Genomic DNA, 14,186 nt, shown 5'->3' on the forward strand with positions numbered 1-14,186 from the left:
CATTCTGCAGCCCCATCCCACCCCGGTCCCCATTCTTCCCTCTTTCTGGGCCTGACACAAATAAAAGGATTAGGAGCCCCCGTTTCCGTCAGACCCTCCATTCAAGACAAAGCTCCGACCAGCTTAGTGTCACACTTAATGATAAAAGTGCAAATCTCTGTCAGTCACTTTGGGCAGGAATACCGGTATTTGGGGGGCTAATCTCATTTGATGAAGATTAAAAGGGGAAAGGGGGGGGACAAAGAAATGTGTTTTGCTGTATCTGTACAAAAATCTAGACTGCTGAAATTCAGACACGCAGCAACTAAGATGAGGTGCTGAAATGTATCTTTTAAATACTGAGAGTGACTGTGAGGACGTGCGAGGAGCTTAGATTGGAGACAAAGAAAGAAAGAAGCAAAGAGAGGAAGCAAGTGTACACACACACACACACACACACACACACACACACACACACACACGTATGCGCCCACACCCTCACAAAAACCTGGGGTGTATATAGACAAACACACTGCTCTGCCCATTCCCATGTAGAGCTAGAATGTGTGACGTGAGTGTGAGAGTAAGCCCTGGGCACACAACAGTCTGAATGCAGCACTTGCCACTATGATGCCAGTCCTCTCTAGTGTATCTGTGAAAAGCCTACGTGTTGGAAAAACATTCCAGAGTGGGATCACATATACACAGTTGGGGCCAGCAGCGATACTGCGAGCCAGCAGCAGAGGCCATGTCTCAATTTCTCATGCACGTTCGACCAGGCTGCCTGGAGAAACAAGTGTGGGCTTTTTCCAAACTATAGAAGCAGAATGAGACAAATAGATATGACACGTAATTGAAAAATAATGGGAATAATTCTGTAAATGTTACACTTTCATCTGACACACTGTAAGTGATGTTTGAAATGAATAGTTTCAGCGAAAAACCAGCCAGTAAAAAAAAAAAAAAAAAAAAAAAAAAAAGAAACCCAAAAAAAGTTTAAACATGTAATCTGGCAAATTGAAATTGAAAACATTTGCTGAGTGTGCGTATTTCTCGCCTGGCTACTTTAAGAAACCTATTACAGTGTTTCACAGATTTAGCCAAAATCTAATTTGCAAATTGCATCTAATGGTTTTGTGGTTGCCTTCCTTTTTTTGTTTTGTTATGAAGAGTTGTCATGCTGTGAAAATAAACCTGAAGGCCCATGGACTTGGGAGCCAGTAATAAAAATCACTACATTGCCGAGCCGAGGGCTTTCGCTCCACCGTCACTGATTAGCATTCCCGGTTGACTGACATGTCCCACTGGCTGCCTAACAGCCGGCTTTAGGAGATGAGGTTAAATTGTGGCTACCAACAAATTGCATGCTTGAGTTCCTCTGCACCCCTCTGCTATCATCCAGTGTAATGTGAGCACACCAGGCAGATCCCTCTGCAGAGCCTTCTCCTCCCCTGCACTACAGCTCCCCCACATAAAGCCACAGAGACCTCTTTCCTCATCCCTCGCCACCAGTCTGGCCTCTAAAGTGGTGATGGGCATTACCGTGGCTGAGCCTCTGTGGCTTCCCAGAGCATCCTGCAAAGTGCTTTGTGTTCCAACTGCTGCTACATACACACACACACACACACACACACACACACACACACACACACACACACACACACACACATATACACACTTTGTTCCCACTCATTTCTACTAAAATACACGGCAGCCTTTATAATATAAACCTTCGCGAAGTCACCTGATTTCACAACGTAATACTTAAGATTTACTGACAGCATCACTAAAAACATCAAGTGAATATAAACAGAAGGCTATTGAAGCTTTTATAGACGTAGCTGGTGCAAAATATATAACAGGGCTATTCATATATACATGGGTCGGTGTAAAACGATACGTTTAAATCAAATATTTATCACTCAAAGAGCTATTTGTGGGAACCGGAAAGTACAAAAAAAAAACTAGTTGCAGCTAGTGATGCAAATAAATACCACTCCAACAGGTCCTTTAATGGGTCTAAATATGCTGGGGAGGGGGGGGACAGTTAGCAAACCGTGAGATGACAGATGATGCATCCTAGTATGCTGCTGGGACAGGCCGAGCCATGTTGACATAAAACCCAATACTTCCTTACAGAGGAACGGGGCCAGCTTCATACTAGCTCCACGGCGAGCACTAAAAAATCCCAGCAAGCTGAAGCAATATTATCCGGCTTAGTGTTCCTAACATTAGATTTGTCTCTCTGTAGAGGTCCTCTTTTATTTACCCAAGAGCAGTGGCTAAAGACACGTTTTTTTTATCCTTTTTAGGGAGAATTAAAAACAAAAAGGAAGGAAAGTATAGCTGAAAGGTAGACAGGCTCGCACAAAGGAACGCACACCCACAGATCTGAGCAGCTTCTTGAATACTGAGGACAGTCTTAAATTAAGTGCAAAACTACCCGCCTGGGTTGGCAACTCAAAGTACATCCTAGTTTTTTTTTTGGTGCACGTACGAGCATTCGCAAAGTGCCAGGCCACGCGGGAGTGTCCTAGAGTGAGTAAAACACACACACACACTCGGTGAGCTAACACAGAAAGCCAGCCGTCAGCATCTATCCGGCACACATTGCTGCGGAGTCCCGAGCACAGCTAATTAAAAAACAACAATTTCACAGGAGGGCACTCCAAACAGTTCTAAAAAGCACCTCTCAGCACACCGGGGGATCGTCCAGCGTACACGGGAGGTGAGACAGGTTCTGGGAGATCGGCTTTTTACGGCTTCATCACTGCTGTGTTTTCCTACTACTCATACTACCGTGACCTGAATTTCATTTTGCTTACGGCGCGAGAATTTGAAAATTGGGGGAGGGAAAAAATCTGCATGCTGCATGTATTTGGATAAGTTGCAAATGAAACATTCCTAAAATAAAAAATGTCCTAAACAGTCAGTTATAGAGTTATAGAACATGGAGAAAAAAATAAATCCACTGTGGAATGTGAGGTTTTTATGCATCAGCAGGACCCATACGTAGGCAGCATGGTGTAGAATATAGTTTAGTTAATGTTGTGTTTTTTGTAGATGAAGCCCATGGCAGTTTCTAACAAGGTAGTCCATTACAGGGGTGTTGTCCAACACTTCGGTCAAGTGATAGGCCTCATTACATGGCTCCTTTTCAAAGCATCTGCTTGGTTAGAGGAAAGGTCTCCCTGGGGGGAGGGAGGGGGAGACATCTCTCTCTTCCTAATGATGTATAATTGACCTCCAAACACCAGGGCACAACAAACTCTCTCGGGGTGGTGTAATTCCACTCTACCTTTTACATACCGCCCGTCTCGTTCGAGCTTGTTCCTCCTCTACGGCTGTGGCTCCCCTCCCAACTGACAGCTCTGCCTGGCTGCCTTCGATTCCAACTTAAATATTCTCGCAAACGTCACAGCTATATCGCTGTATTTCTCCTCTTCTTAACCATATTACATCCCCCCCCACCTCTGGAAAATATGCCTGACATTGGTACGTTTAAGATTTTATTTTAGACCCTGAATCTTAAAGCAAAAATAAACAAAAATCCCTCATTTACACTTTTCGTATCCAGACAGGGGTCAGCTGCATGGCACAAAAAGAGGCCATTGTAATCCAATCTTGTTACTATATAATTGCACTGTATATGGAGCAAGATGTGTTGAAACTGTGTTGGTGGGAGTTTTAATAACACGGTACACAATTGTTTTCCCCCGTCTACACTTAAACCTGTTCCAAAGGTGCGAAAAAAGACTGCTTGCCAATTCCTTGATTTATTATAGCTAGTGAGAGCTGATTACGGGGCATGAATCAGTTGCTGTAGGAATGTAATTAGGCACGAAGACCTCTGTAAGGCTAGGAGCTCTCTTCACGGCCCAAAGCAGTTTGTGGGCTGACAAATGCATCTTAAATGGGTGTCATAAAAGTCAAAAAGGTGCCAATTACATCTTTAAGTATCCCATCAATGCGAGTGGAATAAACAGAAGAAAAAAAAAGGGATACTTCTTTCTATGTGATGGAAGGACCCTCCAGCTATACTAACCTTTAACATGAAAAAAAATTAAAAATAATAATAATAATAAGTGGGGGGAGGAGGGTGAAGAATTAAAAAGATGAATATGTAATGAATAACAGTGTGTGAGAGTGGTATGTCGGCCAGCAGGTTGTTGTGTTTGGCCGGGGTAATCGGACTTGCCACACAAGCTCTCGGCATTCGACGTGTAGCAGAGGAAAGGGGGGAATGGTCAGTTTTATACCAAATATGGCACTTCAAAAGCATGTCGGAAACTAAATGCCACAGGAAAGAGGAATATTTGGATGCAAAATAAATCTGTTTATGTCTCTATGTCTCTTCTCCTTACACACACACACACACACACACACACACACACACACACACATACACACACACACACACACACACCCCAAACAAATAAAAAAGCACAAAAGGCCGGCGCTATAACAGGCATGAGAAAGAGATCCTTCTCTCTGCCGGACTGCCTCAGCTTCCAGCCGCCTCTGAGCCGTGACGCCGTGGCTCTGGTATCCCATAGTTACTGCTATGAATTTTCCATTGTTATCCGCCGACTACACTCCTGTCACAGAGCTGGATGAATGGCACGCATGGCAATAGATGTAACTCTTTGTTGCTTGCAAGGCATCTAGCAGAGAGCCATAATGTCCCGGTAATCGAAGTAGAATTGTTAAAAAGGCCGGACACAAAAAGCATGAAAAGCACTCACGCTATGAGAAACACAGGGCACCCCAGGGTTCTCGAAAGGCCAAAACAGCAACTTTCAGCATTGTTGTTATGCTTTCGTTACTATAGCCTCAATATTTACCTCCCTATACCTGCCATCTCTACTGCTTTTATGCCATCATTTAATAATTCAATTGACTAATTTGCCTTGCTCCATGGCTAATGCCACTTCCTGTCATAGGCCTTATATAGCATGTACAACTTTATAGTAATTCACTTTGAAACAAAAAAAGCACAATTTCCACAACATTCCCATGTATCTATAATTTATGGAATTGTTCGTTTTAGTGGCTGAAAAATGAATAATGCTGTTCTTTTATTTATTGTGTTAAATTTGGGAGAATAAATGATCAAAAATTAACAATCTGCATTTAGTCTGCTGTTATAATCACACATTTTAACCAAAAATAAGTTCGATTTTTTTTTTATGTTTCTAAACTGTGAAACGTGCAATTTAAAACTAAATTATGAATACTTTTAAAATTGTGTGTGTGTGTGTGTGTGTGTGTGTGTGTGTGTGTGTGTGTGTGTTGTGTCACTGTCTACGTGTCAACTTGTAGGCCTAATTATTTGTTTCTCACTAAATCCACGTTGTTAGCGTGTTCAGCTTGCAAGCACCTTTCACTCAACATGGAGTAAAAAGCGCATATTGTTCTTCATTAAAGCGTTAAATTGTTGCCATGTCTCATATGCCGCGCGCAAAAAAAAACACGTCACATCCAATAAAAATGAAACAGCCCCGAAATAAACTCAAATTTTAAAATAGCATACAATAAAAAATAAAAAAAATAAAAACTGCTATGGTAAAATAAATAAAGCACTATTTTAAAATCTAATAAAATAAAGCAAATCGACGCATCCGATTTTCAGAGTAAATGCATTTGGGCTGATCGGAAAATAAATCTGAACTGTGGTTATCAGGCTCAATAAAGAAAGCAAACAGAAATGATGTTTTTACATATTATTTGGAATGAATGCGAGGCGATTGATGGTGATTGGGAAAGGCCACATGATGCAACCAGGAAATACCTGACAGAAAGCGGAATCAAACAAACCGAGATTGTACGCCTGCACGTTCTCGGGGCCTAGGTGGAATCACATCTTCTTTCTTTTTCTATTTTTATTTTTTTGTCAGAAATGCGCTCGTTCCGCAGACACAAATGTGGAAATACCGTCACGGTGGGCCAATAATATATGAGCGCTAATGCCGGTGTGAGCACTCTGCGGCAAACATTGTCACATCTATCTCACACTCATTATTCAAACTGTTAGATGAAGTAAAAAAATAAAAATAAAAATAAATAAAAGCTCAGATTTAATTCCACTTGTTCCTGGTGATTTTATAATTTGGCAGGAAACACGTCATGTTTCAACTCCGGCGGAACAAGCATTGGCAACAGGTTGGGAAATCATACCTCCATATCATATTTGTTTTTAATTTTGTCAGAATTCACACACACACACACACACACACACACACACACACACACACACACACACACACACACTCACTCACTCACTCACTCACACACACAGGGCCTCCAGGCCAGCCAAAGCCATCACAATGCCTTTTTTGGGGGTTTTAAATCATTGCACACCAACGAAAGCAATCTGAAGAAATGCAGACAGGGAGAGGGAGAGAGAGAGAGATAGAGAGAGAGAAAGAGAGGGCAGAGATTCTCCCCTCGCGAGTAGTACTAATTGTGTGCTTACTGTTGGTAGTCGTGTTTGCAGTAAAGTTTCCTTTCTCGGAAGTAACAGCTGGTGGTGAGGGGCTGTTGACACACGGTGCACTGCAAACACTCCTCGTGCCACGACGAGTCGTTGACTCTCATCAGGAAGCGGTCGGAGATGGGACGCTGGCATCCTTCACACACCGAGGGATGGTGACAGTCAGTCCCTGCATGGAACAGCAGAAAAGAGAGAGAGACAGAGAGAGAGAGAGAGAAAGAGAGAGAGACAAGGCCTGAGTAAAGGACTGTAATGTCGGATTAGAATCCCTTAAAGCGCTTAAAAAAGGCCCGCACACTGGAGAAATCTATTGAGGTGAATGGTGTTTAATCAAATAAATAAATAAAAAAAAAAAAAAAAAAAATGCAGGTTTTAATGAATGGATTTGATATTTTCTCTCCAATAAGGCCTGCAGATTAGGTCACTCCTGCAGCCTTTAGATAGATGTCTGACTCGCTTATGATGCCTTCACAATAACATAACAATAAAAGTACACCCCTTTTTTTTTTTTTTTATATCTGTAGTTTTATCTCCTTTGCATGCGTGGATATGAACTGTACATGGTCGTTAGGTGTCAGGAAAACAAAAGCACTTGGGCATGCACGCACGGTAATGCTATCCAGACAGGAATAACAGTCCTGTGTTTGACCTCGCGAGTGATTTGCTGAGGTTTATTCGGGGGGAAAAAAGAAGAAAAAAAAAAGATCACGAAGAAGATTGGGGGACTCACCGAGCATGACTCCGAGCGTGGCTTGTCCCGATCGCAGGGGATGATCTTCCATTTTTATGCCGTCCAGCATGATGCACGTCTCGGACTGTTCTCCCGCGGAGAGGCGCTCCAGTGACACCAGACCTGTTGCAATATCCATAAGAATACGGTCAGACTGGACGAGAGGATCCCGGGCGGGCGGGCACACGGACGGGCGGGCGGGCACACACAGCTGTCTGGAGGCAAAGCGAGGAAGCGAAGGCTGGAAACCTGTTGAAAGCCGCCCGAGTTCCGTGTGACAACAGCCTGCAGCTCGGAGGCGCAAAACTAGAAAATGAGCCTATAACTATGAAATGCAACAACAACAACCAAAAAAACTCTGTTGCTCGCAATAGTTAAAAGGTAACGGCAGTGTTAGCCGGGCTACACAAATCCCAAATGTGTCAGGAGAAGCGTGGAGAGACAGAAAGGACACAATAAAAGTGGAGGAAAAAAAAAAATAACTCTCTCAACAGTCACCTGTTATATGATTAGAGGACTGGGGGGGTAATGGGGGCTGTAGGAAGCTGTATCCTCTCGTCCTCGAGCCGACGGGGAGAAAGCTGCCTGCCAGGGATCTCTTCACGTTTTGTTAAAGGTGAGAAAAAAAGGAAAGCAACGCAACTTGACAACAAATCCCAAAAAACAACACGCGCGTCTGCGTGGAGATGTCCCAGTGGCAGGAACTCGAACTCTTTGGAAGGCAGCAGAGACGGTCGGTCGGTCGGTCGGTCGGTTGGTTTGTGTGCCTGTCGCTGCAAAAGTCTGAGATCGAGATTGAAGCGAGTGGATCCTCCCACTCCTGCATGCATGGCTACACTTTTTTTTTCATCCCCCAATTCACTGCCATTGGGATGCTATTGGAGAAGAGTACAGTGCGGTCCAATAACACACACACACACACACACACACACACACACACACACACACACGGATTCAAGCGTAAAGAAGAGCACAGAGAGAAAAGTGATATTTCAGAGGCCTGGCTGCACAAGGAAACAACAATGCAGTGCTATATCATAATAATAACAACACTACTAGTAACCTACTACTAACTAATAACAAAAAATATTATTGCACTCAAATGTAATATACATATATATATATATATCATGTGACACGCTTTCTGATCAAATACTGCATTCCGTGGAAGTGATTTAGCAAAAATGAACTTAAATATGTTGAAGCGAGATAATGCAGGCTATACCTTCTACTTGCATCACGAATTAATAAGTCATATTTCCGTCAGTAGTGACGAATACAGACGAGCATGGCTCTTTTGTGTATTGTTTCCAGATGAAGCTGCTGTCCCCCTTTCAGCTGATGCACCTGGCGATCCGCGCGGTGATAACAGCACCGAGCCATGGCTGGCCACCTCTGTCTAAGGGAAAAGCACCAATAATAGTACTAATAATAGTACTACTACTACTACTACTAATAATAATAATAATAATACAATTAATAAAACGGAAGAGCGTTAGGGTCACATGTGAATTATGTATTTGAGTTCTGACTTTAAACTAGAACCCAAATGCATGTTTCACACTGGCCCTAACCCTCTTCCGTATAATAGTAATTCGTATAGGGCCTTTGCTGTATTTATTTAGCAAGAACACGGCATCTATATATTTTATTCCATGATGTATGAGCCCTCAGCAGAATCAAAGCAACCCAATGTGAATACTTTAAAATCCCACCAAACACGCATAATAATAATAATAATAATAATAAAAAATAAAATAAATAAAAAGATAGGCTTTATATAGCCTATATCTGTGTCGAGATGTGATCAAGACGTTTGCGGAGGTGCGGAGGACTGTTGCACTGAGGCCTGTCTGATATTACATGGCTGCTAATGGGATTGGGCGCTGCTTCCCATGTCACGCTGAAAGAGAGCCTCATTGTTATCAAGTTATTTAAAAAAAATAATAATAATAATAATTAAAAAAAAATAGCTCTATAGCTACAGAGCCAGGTAGGAAAAGACAAGACTGGACGCATTGGACACACGATTTAAGGCGACAAAGCAGCGTTACTATATGATCAGATCAGCTCATGCATGACAGTTTTTATTTAAAATAAAGGCTAATCTAGTGCTCAATTAAAGATAACGGAGGCACGAAGATAGTTGACTGACTAACCGCAACGGTATAGGCATAATAATAGTCCTAACTTTATAATAATAATTAGGCTACATTTTAACAATAGCCTAAGTTGCAGAAAATTATATTATGGAAAAAAAAAGCTGTCATATGTCAATATTTCACATATTTTCACTGTCTGCTGCAAGGAAAAAAGAAGTAAAAGAAAAAAAACAGATGCACATTTTTCTGCAGAATCATTATTACGTGTCTACCATAGACTGCATACAATAGGGCTGTATACGCAGCGTTTACCTTCAGCCCAAAGGCCTTTAGCTGCTGTTCCTCGCGTCCTCTGTGGAGCATCCAGCCGATGACCTGTAGCCCACTTTGGGAAACAGAGAGCGGACTGTTGGCGTTGCCCTCTGCCGGTCACTCAGAGAACTGCTGCAGGATGTATGGGAAAAGATACAGAGGAGCCAAATACACGCAGGAAATGAACATTTTCACCTATACTGTCACATTATTATTATTTTTTTTAAGAATGACATTAGAACTATCACAGGCGTGTTTAAAGTACAGATAAATAGGCATTTAATATGAATACTGAATCTTAATGTTTTTTTCTTTCATTACAGCACACATATTTACACTTGCTGTGTTAAAATCAGTCCATAGCTGCCAGTCATGAAGTCATCCAGCCCCGGCTTTAGCTGTTTTTTTTTTTCCCCTTCTATTTCCAGCACTTCTATCAGCATGGGGTCAATTACCTCCGCCTCGCACTATATTGGATTATCTTACCTCTAAGCAGCATTATGAGCTGAGCTATGTCAATACAATATAGGCTAATCAATACTTTAATTTTTTTTTAAACATATAATATAGCCCGTGTTACCCCCCTCCCCTCACCACCCTCCTCGTCGGTTCATTCAGCAGTTCTCGGCCAGGTCACTTGTGTGAATGAGGACATCAAACATCCATTCAATAAATCAATCCGCCAACTTTTAGCCGGCGGTGTTTTAATGAGCTTCTACATGACAAGCCCTCCCACGCCTGCTGCTATAAGGCAGGAAGAAGAGGAAGAAGAGGAAGAGGAAGAAAAAAAGCGTTGCAGCAGGTGTGCAGTAGCCTACAGAAAGCAATGGTCTCCTAAAGTTAAGCAATTGACTCTAAAGTAAGCAGAACTGTTGCATCCATCGGAAAGGTAAGAGAGCATTATAACGCGCCATTATAGCACTGCACATTCCCGCACGCTGCTGCGGCTGCTGCTGGGATTTCGATTAGTTTTCACACTGAGTGTAAAGACTCTGGACATTAATTAAAACAGAAAAACATGAAGTTTTGAATGCAGAAGAAGAGCAAATTATTTCGCAAAAAAGCGCGAAAATATGATCCTGCATTTAAATAGTTGAGCCAGAGCTAAGTTTTAATATTGCGAAAACCTGCGCACACTTTTGCATGCAAATTGTCGGATTTGACATTCACAACGGAAGTTTGTGTGAGAGTGCATAAAGAAAACGAAGATATCTACTACCAGCTATTATCAGCGACAATTGTGTTATTACGCCTATTTAAAATAATGTGTCATTTTGAATGAACGTATAACTGTTCTGGAAAGATAAAGAATTAGCACAGCAGGGAACAAAATTCAAAGTTCGAACTATATATATATATATATATATATATATATATATATATATATATATATATATATATATATATATATAGGCTACATTAACCCAATTAAATAGGGTACATGGAATTAGCATATATCTTTCAATCCATAAAAATATATATATATATATATATATATATATATATATATATATATATATATATATATATATATATATATATAGAGAGAGAGAGAGAGAGAGAGAGAGAGAGAGATAGATAGATAGGTAGATAGATATATAGATAGGCTACATTAACATAATTAAATAGGCTACATGGAATTATTTCACGACTTCGTTGCATTTAAATCTCATCCAAACAAACGCATCAATCAAATTAGAATCTAAACATATAGACCATTTTTCCTACTTTAATTACATTAACACCACGCTGTTTATAAGCCACGCAGGATCCATTCATTTCCCCCAATAACTCACACAGCTCACACCGTGGCAGGCCTCAAACCCGGAGGCTAGAATCAATGTATGGCAAAAATCACAGAAAATAATAACCATCATCAACGTAAAGCCATGGCATATTTAATTACATATGTGCACTAGCCTATAATAAACGTTGGATCTATGTCATTATCTTGCATTTATTTATTTTTTAATTTTTTTTTTTTTAGCTTGAGCTGAAATTGTGAGCGTTTTCAATTATGCCCTAAAACAAAGCGCAAAGCATTTTAAAAATAAAGTACCTGAGTGAGAAAGGGAAGAACCCTTAACATCCTCAAAGGAGAAACTCGGCAAACCGAAGACATAATGGCTCCCTAAATTGCATGGCTAGAGCACTTTGATAGTTAACTCACTTTGATCTTTTAATGAGTGTTTCTAAGCTCTCCATGATGCTTGCTTTTTTTTTTTTTTTTTTTACAACAAAACTTCGAATGAAAAAACAAATCAGGCTCCTTTTAATGTGTTCGCTGCCGAGTATCTTAAAGACAGACAGCAGCGCAGTTTCTCCTGCAATACATTGAACGAATCGGTGGGGTGGGATGGGGGGATGGGGGATGGGGGGGATGTCGCTTGTTATTCAGCCTTTAGCCCGCCGCTCATATGGCCGTTATAGTGTAAAATCATTACTGTGGCTGTAAGAAGGGCTTTTGGATCAGCAGTGACGCTTATTAAAGCTTTGCACGGCGGCAATTTGCGACCAATCAGCTGTAATGTAACCTTTTTCTTCTTCTTCTTCTTTTTTGTTGCTGAGTCTTAATGTTTTCTGCATTTTTTTGTTTTTTAAGTTGCTCTCATACCTGAAAAAAAATAAAAAAATGAATATTGTTACAGTGTGATTTCACACAGGAAGCAAGCAAGCGGTGCACTCCTGTAATAACAAATAGGGGATGGGATGCAGGGCCCCACAGGCCTATAAGGGCCCCTGAATACTAAAGTAGCATGTAACAACTGCTTTTGATTTTTTTAATTGAAGTCAGAAATTGATTCCATATGATTTTGTACAATTTGTATATTTCCCGTAGGTGTTGTGGATTTATTTGAGGTTCGCTTAAATGCGACACAAGTTAAAACAGTGTTTCTCTTTTTAAGTCACATCTCCTTCTTCCCACTCACTCACATATTTCTGCTTTTTATCCGCCTTGAAGCACACGGCCCGTTTTACTGAGACAGCCCAAAAAAAAAAAAAAAATGATACTGCAGGATAATCCCAACTCCCCCAGGATTAAGCCAAAGTATAATACAGCACTGTCAACCCATGGCTAGATTTGTTTACGTTATGATTTATTGGATTCAGCTTCTTCTTCTTTTTTCTTCTCCACTGACAAATTTATTGAGTTCTTGACAGATGGCCTGACGGAGCGCTGTGTGACAGCGAGCTGACATACAAGTTGGAAATGTGAGCCTGAGAAGTGTTTACCTGCATCAGACACAGAGCCAAACGGAGCTGTAATTTCATTAACATAAGATCTAATAATACAGCCTTCTTCCCAAACAGTATTTTAATAACAATACATGTGAAATTACACCAATGCGTATACCTGCTAATATAACCAATATCAATGGTATTTCAAAAAGGTATAACCAAACAATAATTTATAGTTTAAAAATATAAAACCATAATACATGTAATTGTTTAAATGTTCTAAAATAGATAGATATAGATAAATAGAAAGATAGAATGATAGAAATATATATATAGACAAATAGATAGATAGATAGATAGATAGATAGATAGATAGATAGATAGATAGATAGATAGATAGACAGATAGATAGATACATAGATAGACAGCTAGATAGATACATAGATAAATAGATAGATAGATAGATAGATAGATAGATATATAGATAGACAGCTAGATAGATACATAGATAAATAGATAGATAGATAGATAGTTAGACAGACAGACAGACAGATAGATAGATAGATAGATAGATAGATAGATAGATAGATAGATAGATAGACAGACAGACAGACAGATAGACAGCTAGATAGATACATAGATAAATAGATAGATAGTTAGACAGACAGATAGATAGATAGATAGATAGATAGATAGATAGATAGATAGATAGATAGATAGATAGATAGATAGATAGGTAGGTCGATAGATATATAGATAGATAGATATAAAGATATATATTTTTATAGATAGATAGATAGGTAGATAGGTAGATAGATAGGTATGTAGATAGATAGATAGATAGATAGATAGATAGATAGATAGATAGATAGATAGATAGATAGATAGATGGAAATATCTAAGTATAACAGATGTAAGCATTACTGTTTAAAGTTCTCCAGCTCCTGTTTATTAACTGTATTTACATTTATTTCAGGGTTTATGACTCTCAAAAAAAATCCCTCAAAGTAATAGGATATCTATCATAGTAAAAAAAAAAAAAAAAAGAGAATGGAAAATGAATAACAACCATTTCATCAAACTCTGGTATAAAGCATGTTTTTGTTAAATGTATTGGAACGTCTTGCCCATAGGAGAATATCACTAGATCATCAGCTACAGAGCTCAGAAACAGCGTGGCGTCATCTGGTGACAGTGATCCAGGATGTAGTCAGATTCATGCAGCCGGTCCCCTGACTCCGTCTAAACCCTGATGACTTCACAGTGGTCTGCTCATATTACCCCAAAGCCCTGAAAGCCCCTATCCGAATTACAATATCACCCCCTGCTGGACGCAACCAGGCAGCACAAGTTCCTCTCTTAACTCCTTTCACAACTGAAGTACTGAGGA

General features: G+C 40.2%; 1 protein-coding gene across 6 annotated transcripts in view; it reads right to left on the reverse strand.

Annotated features, from left to right (window-relative positions):
• Positions 1-14,186, reverse strand: part of lmx1bb (LIM homeobox transcription factor 1, beta b) — a 65,139-nt gene that overhangs the window by 41,318 nt on the left and 9,635 nt on the right. Inside the window, exons 1-4 of one of the 6 annotated variants that reach the window (XM_028578144.1) lie at positions 11,676-11,734; positions 9,617-9,748; positions 7,203-7,325; positions 6,455-6,641 (exon numbers count right to left, since the gene is read on the reverse strand). In XM_028578144.1, the coding sequence (XP_028433945.1) occupies positions 6,455-6,641; positions 7,203-7,272 (257 nt within the window). In that variant the 5' untranslated portion in view covers positions 7,273-7,325; positions 9,617-9,748; positions 11,676-11,734. Of the gene's footprint in view, positions 1-6,454; positions 6,642-7,202; positions 7,342-8,427; positions 8,484-9,616; positions 9,749-10,102; positions 10,170-10,210; positions 10,245-11,675; positions 11,735-14,186 lie in introns of those variants that run through there. The other 5 variants (XM_028578143.1, XM_028578142.1, XM_028578141.1 and 2 more) reach the window with 5 other exon arrangements.

This window comes from Perca flavescens, chromosome 5, assembly GCF_004354835.1.
Source record: "Perca flavescens isolate YP-PL-M2 chromosome 5, PFLA_1.0, whole genome shotgun sequence".
NCBI lineage: Eukaryota > Metazoa > Chordata > Actinopteri > Perciformes > Percidae > Perca > Perca flavescens.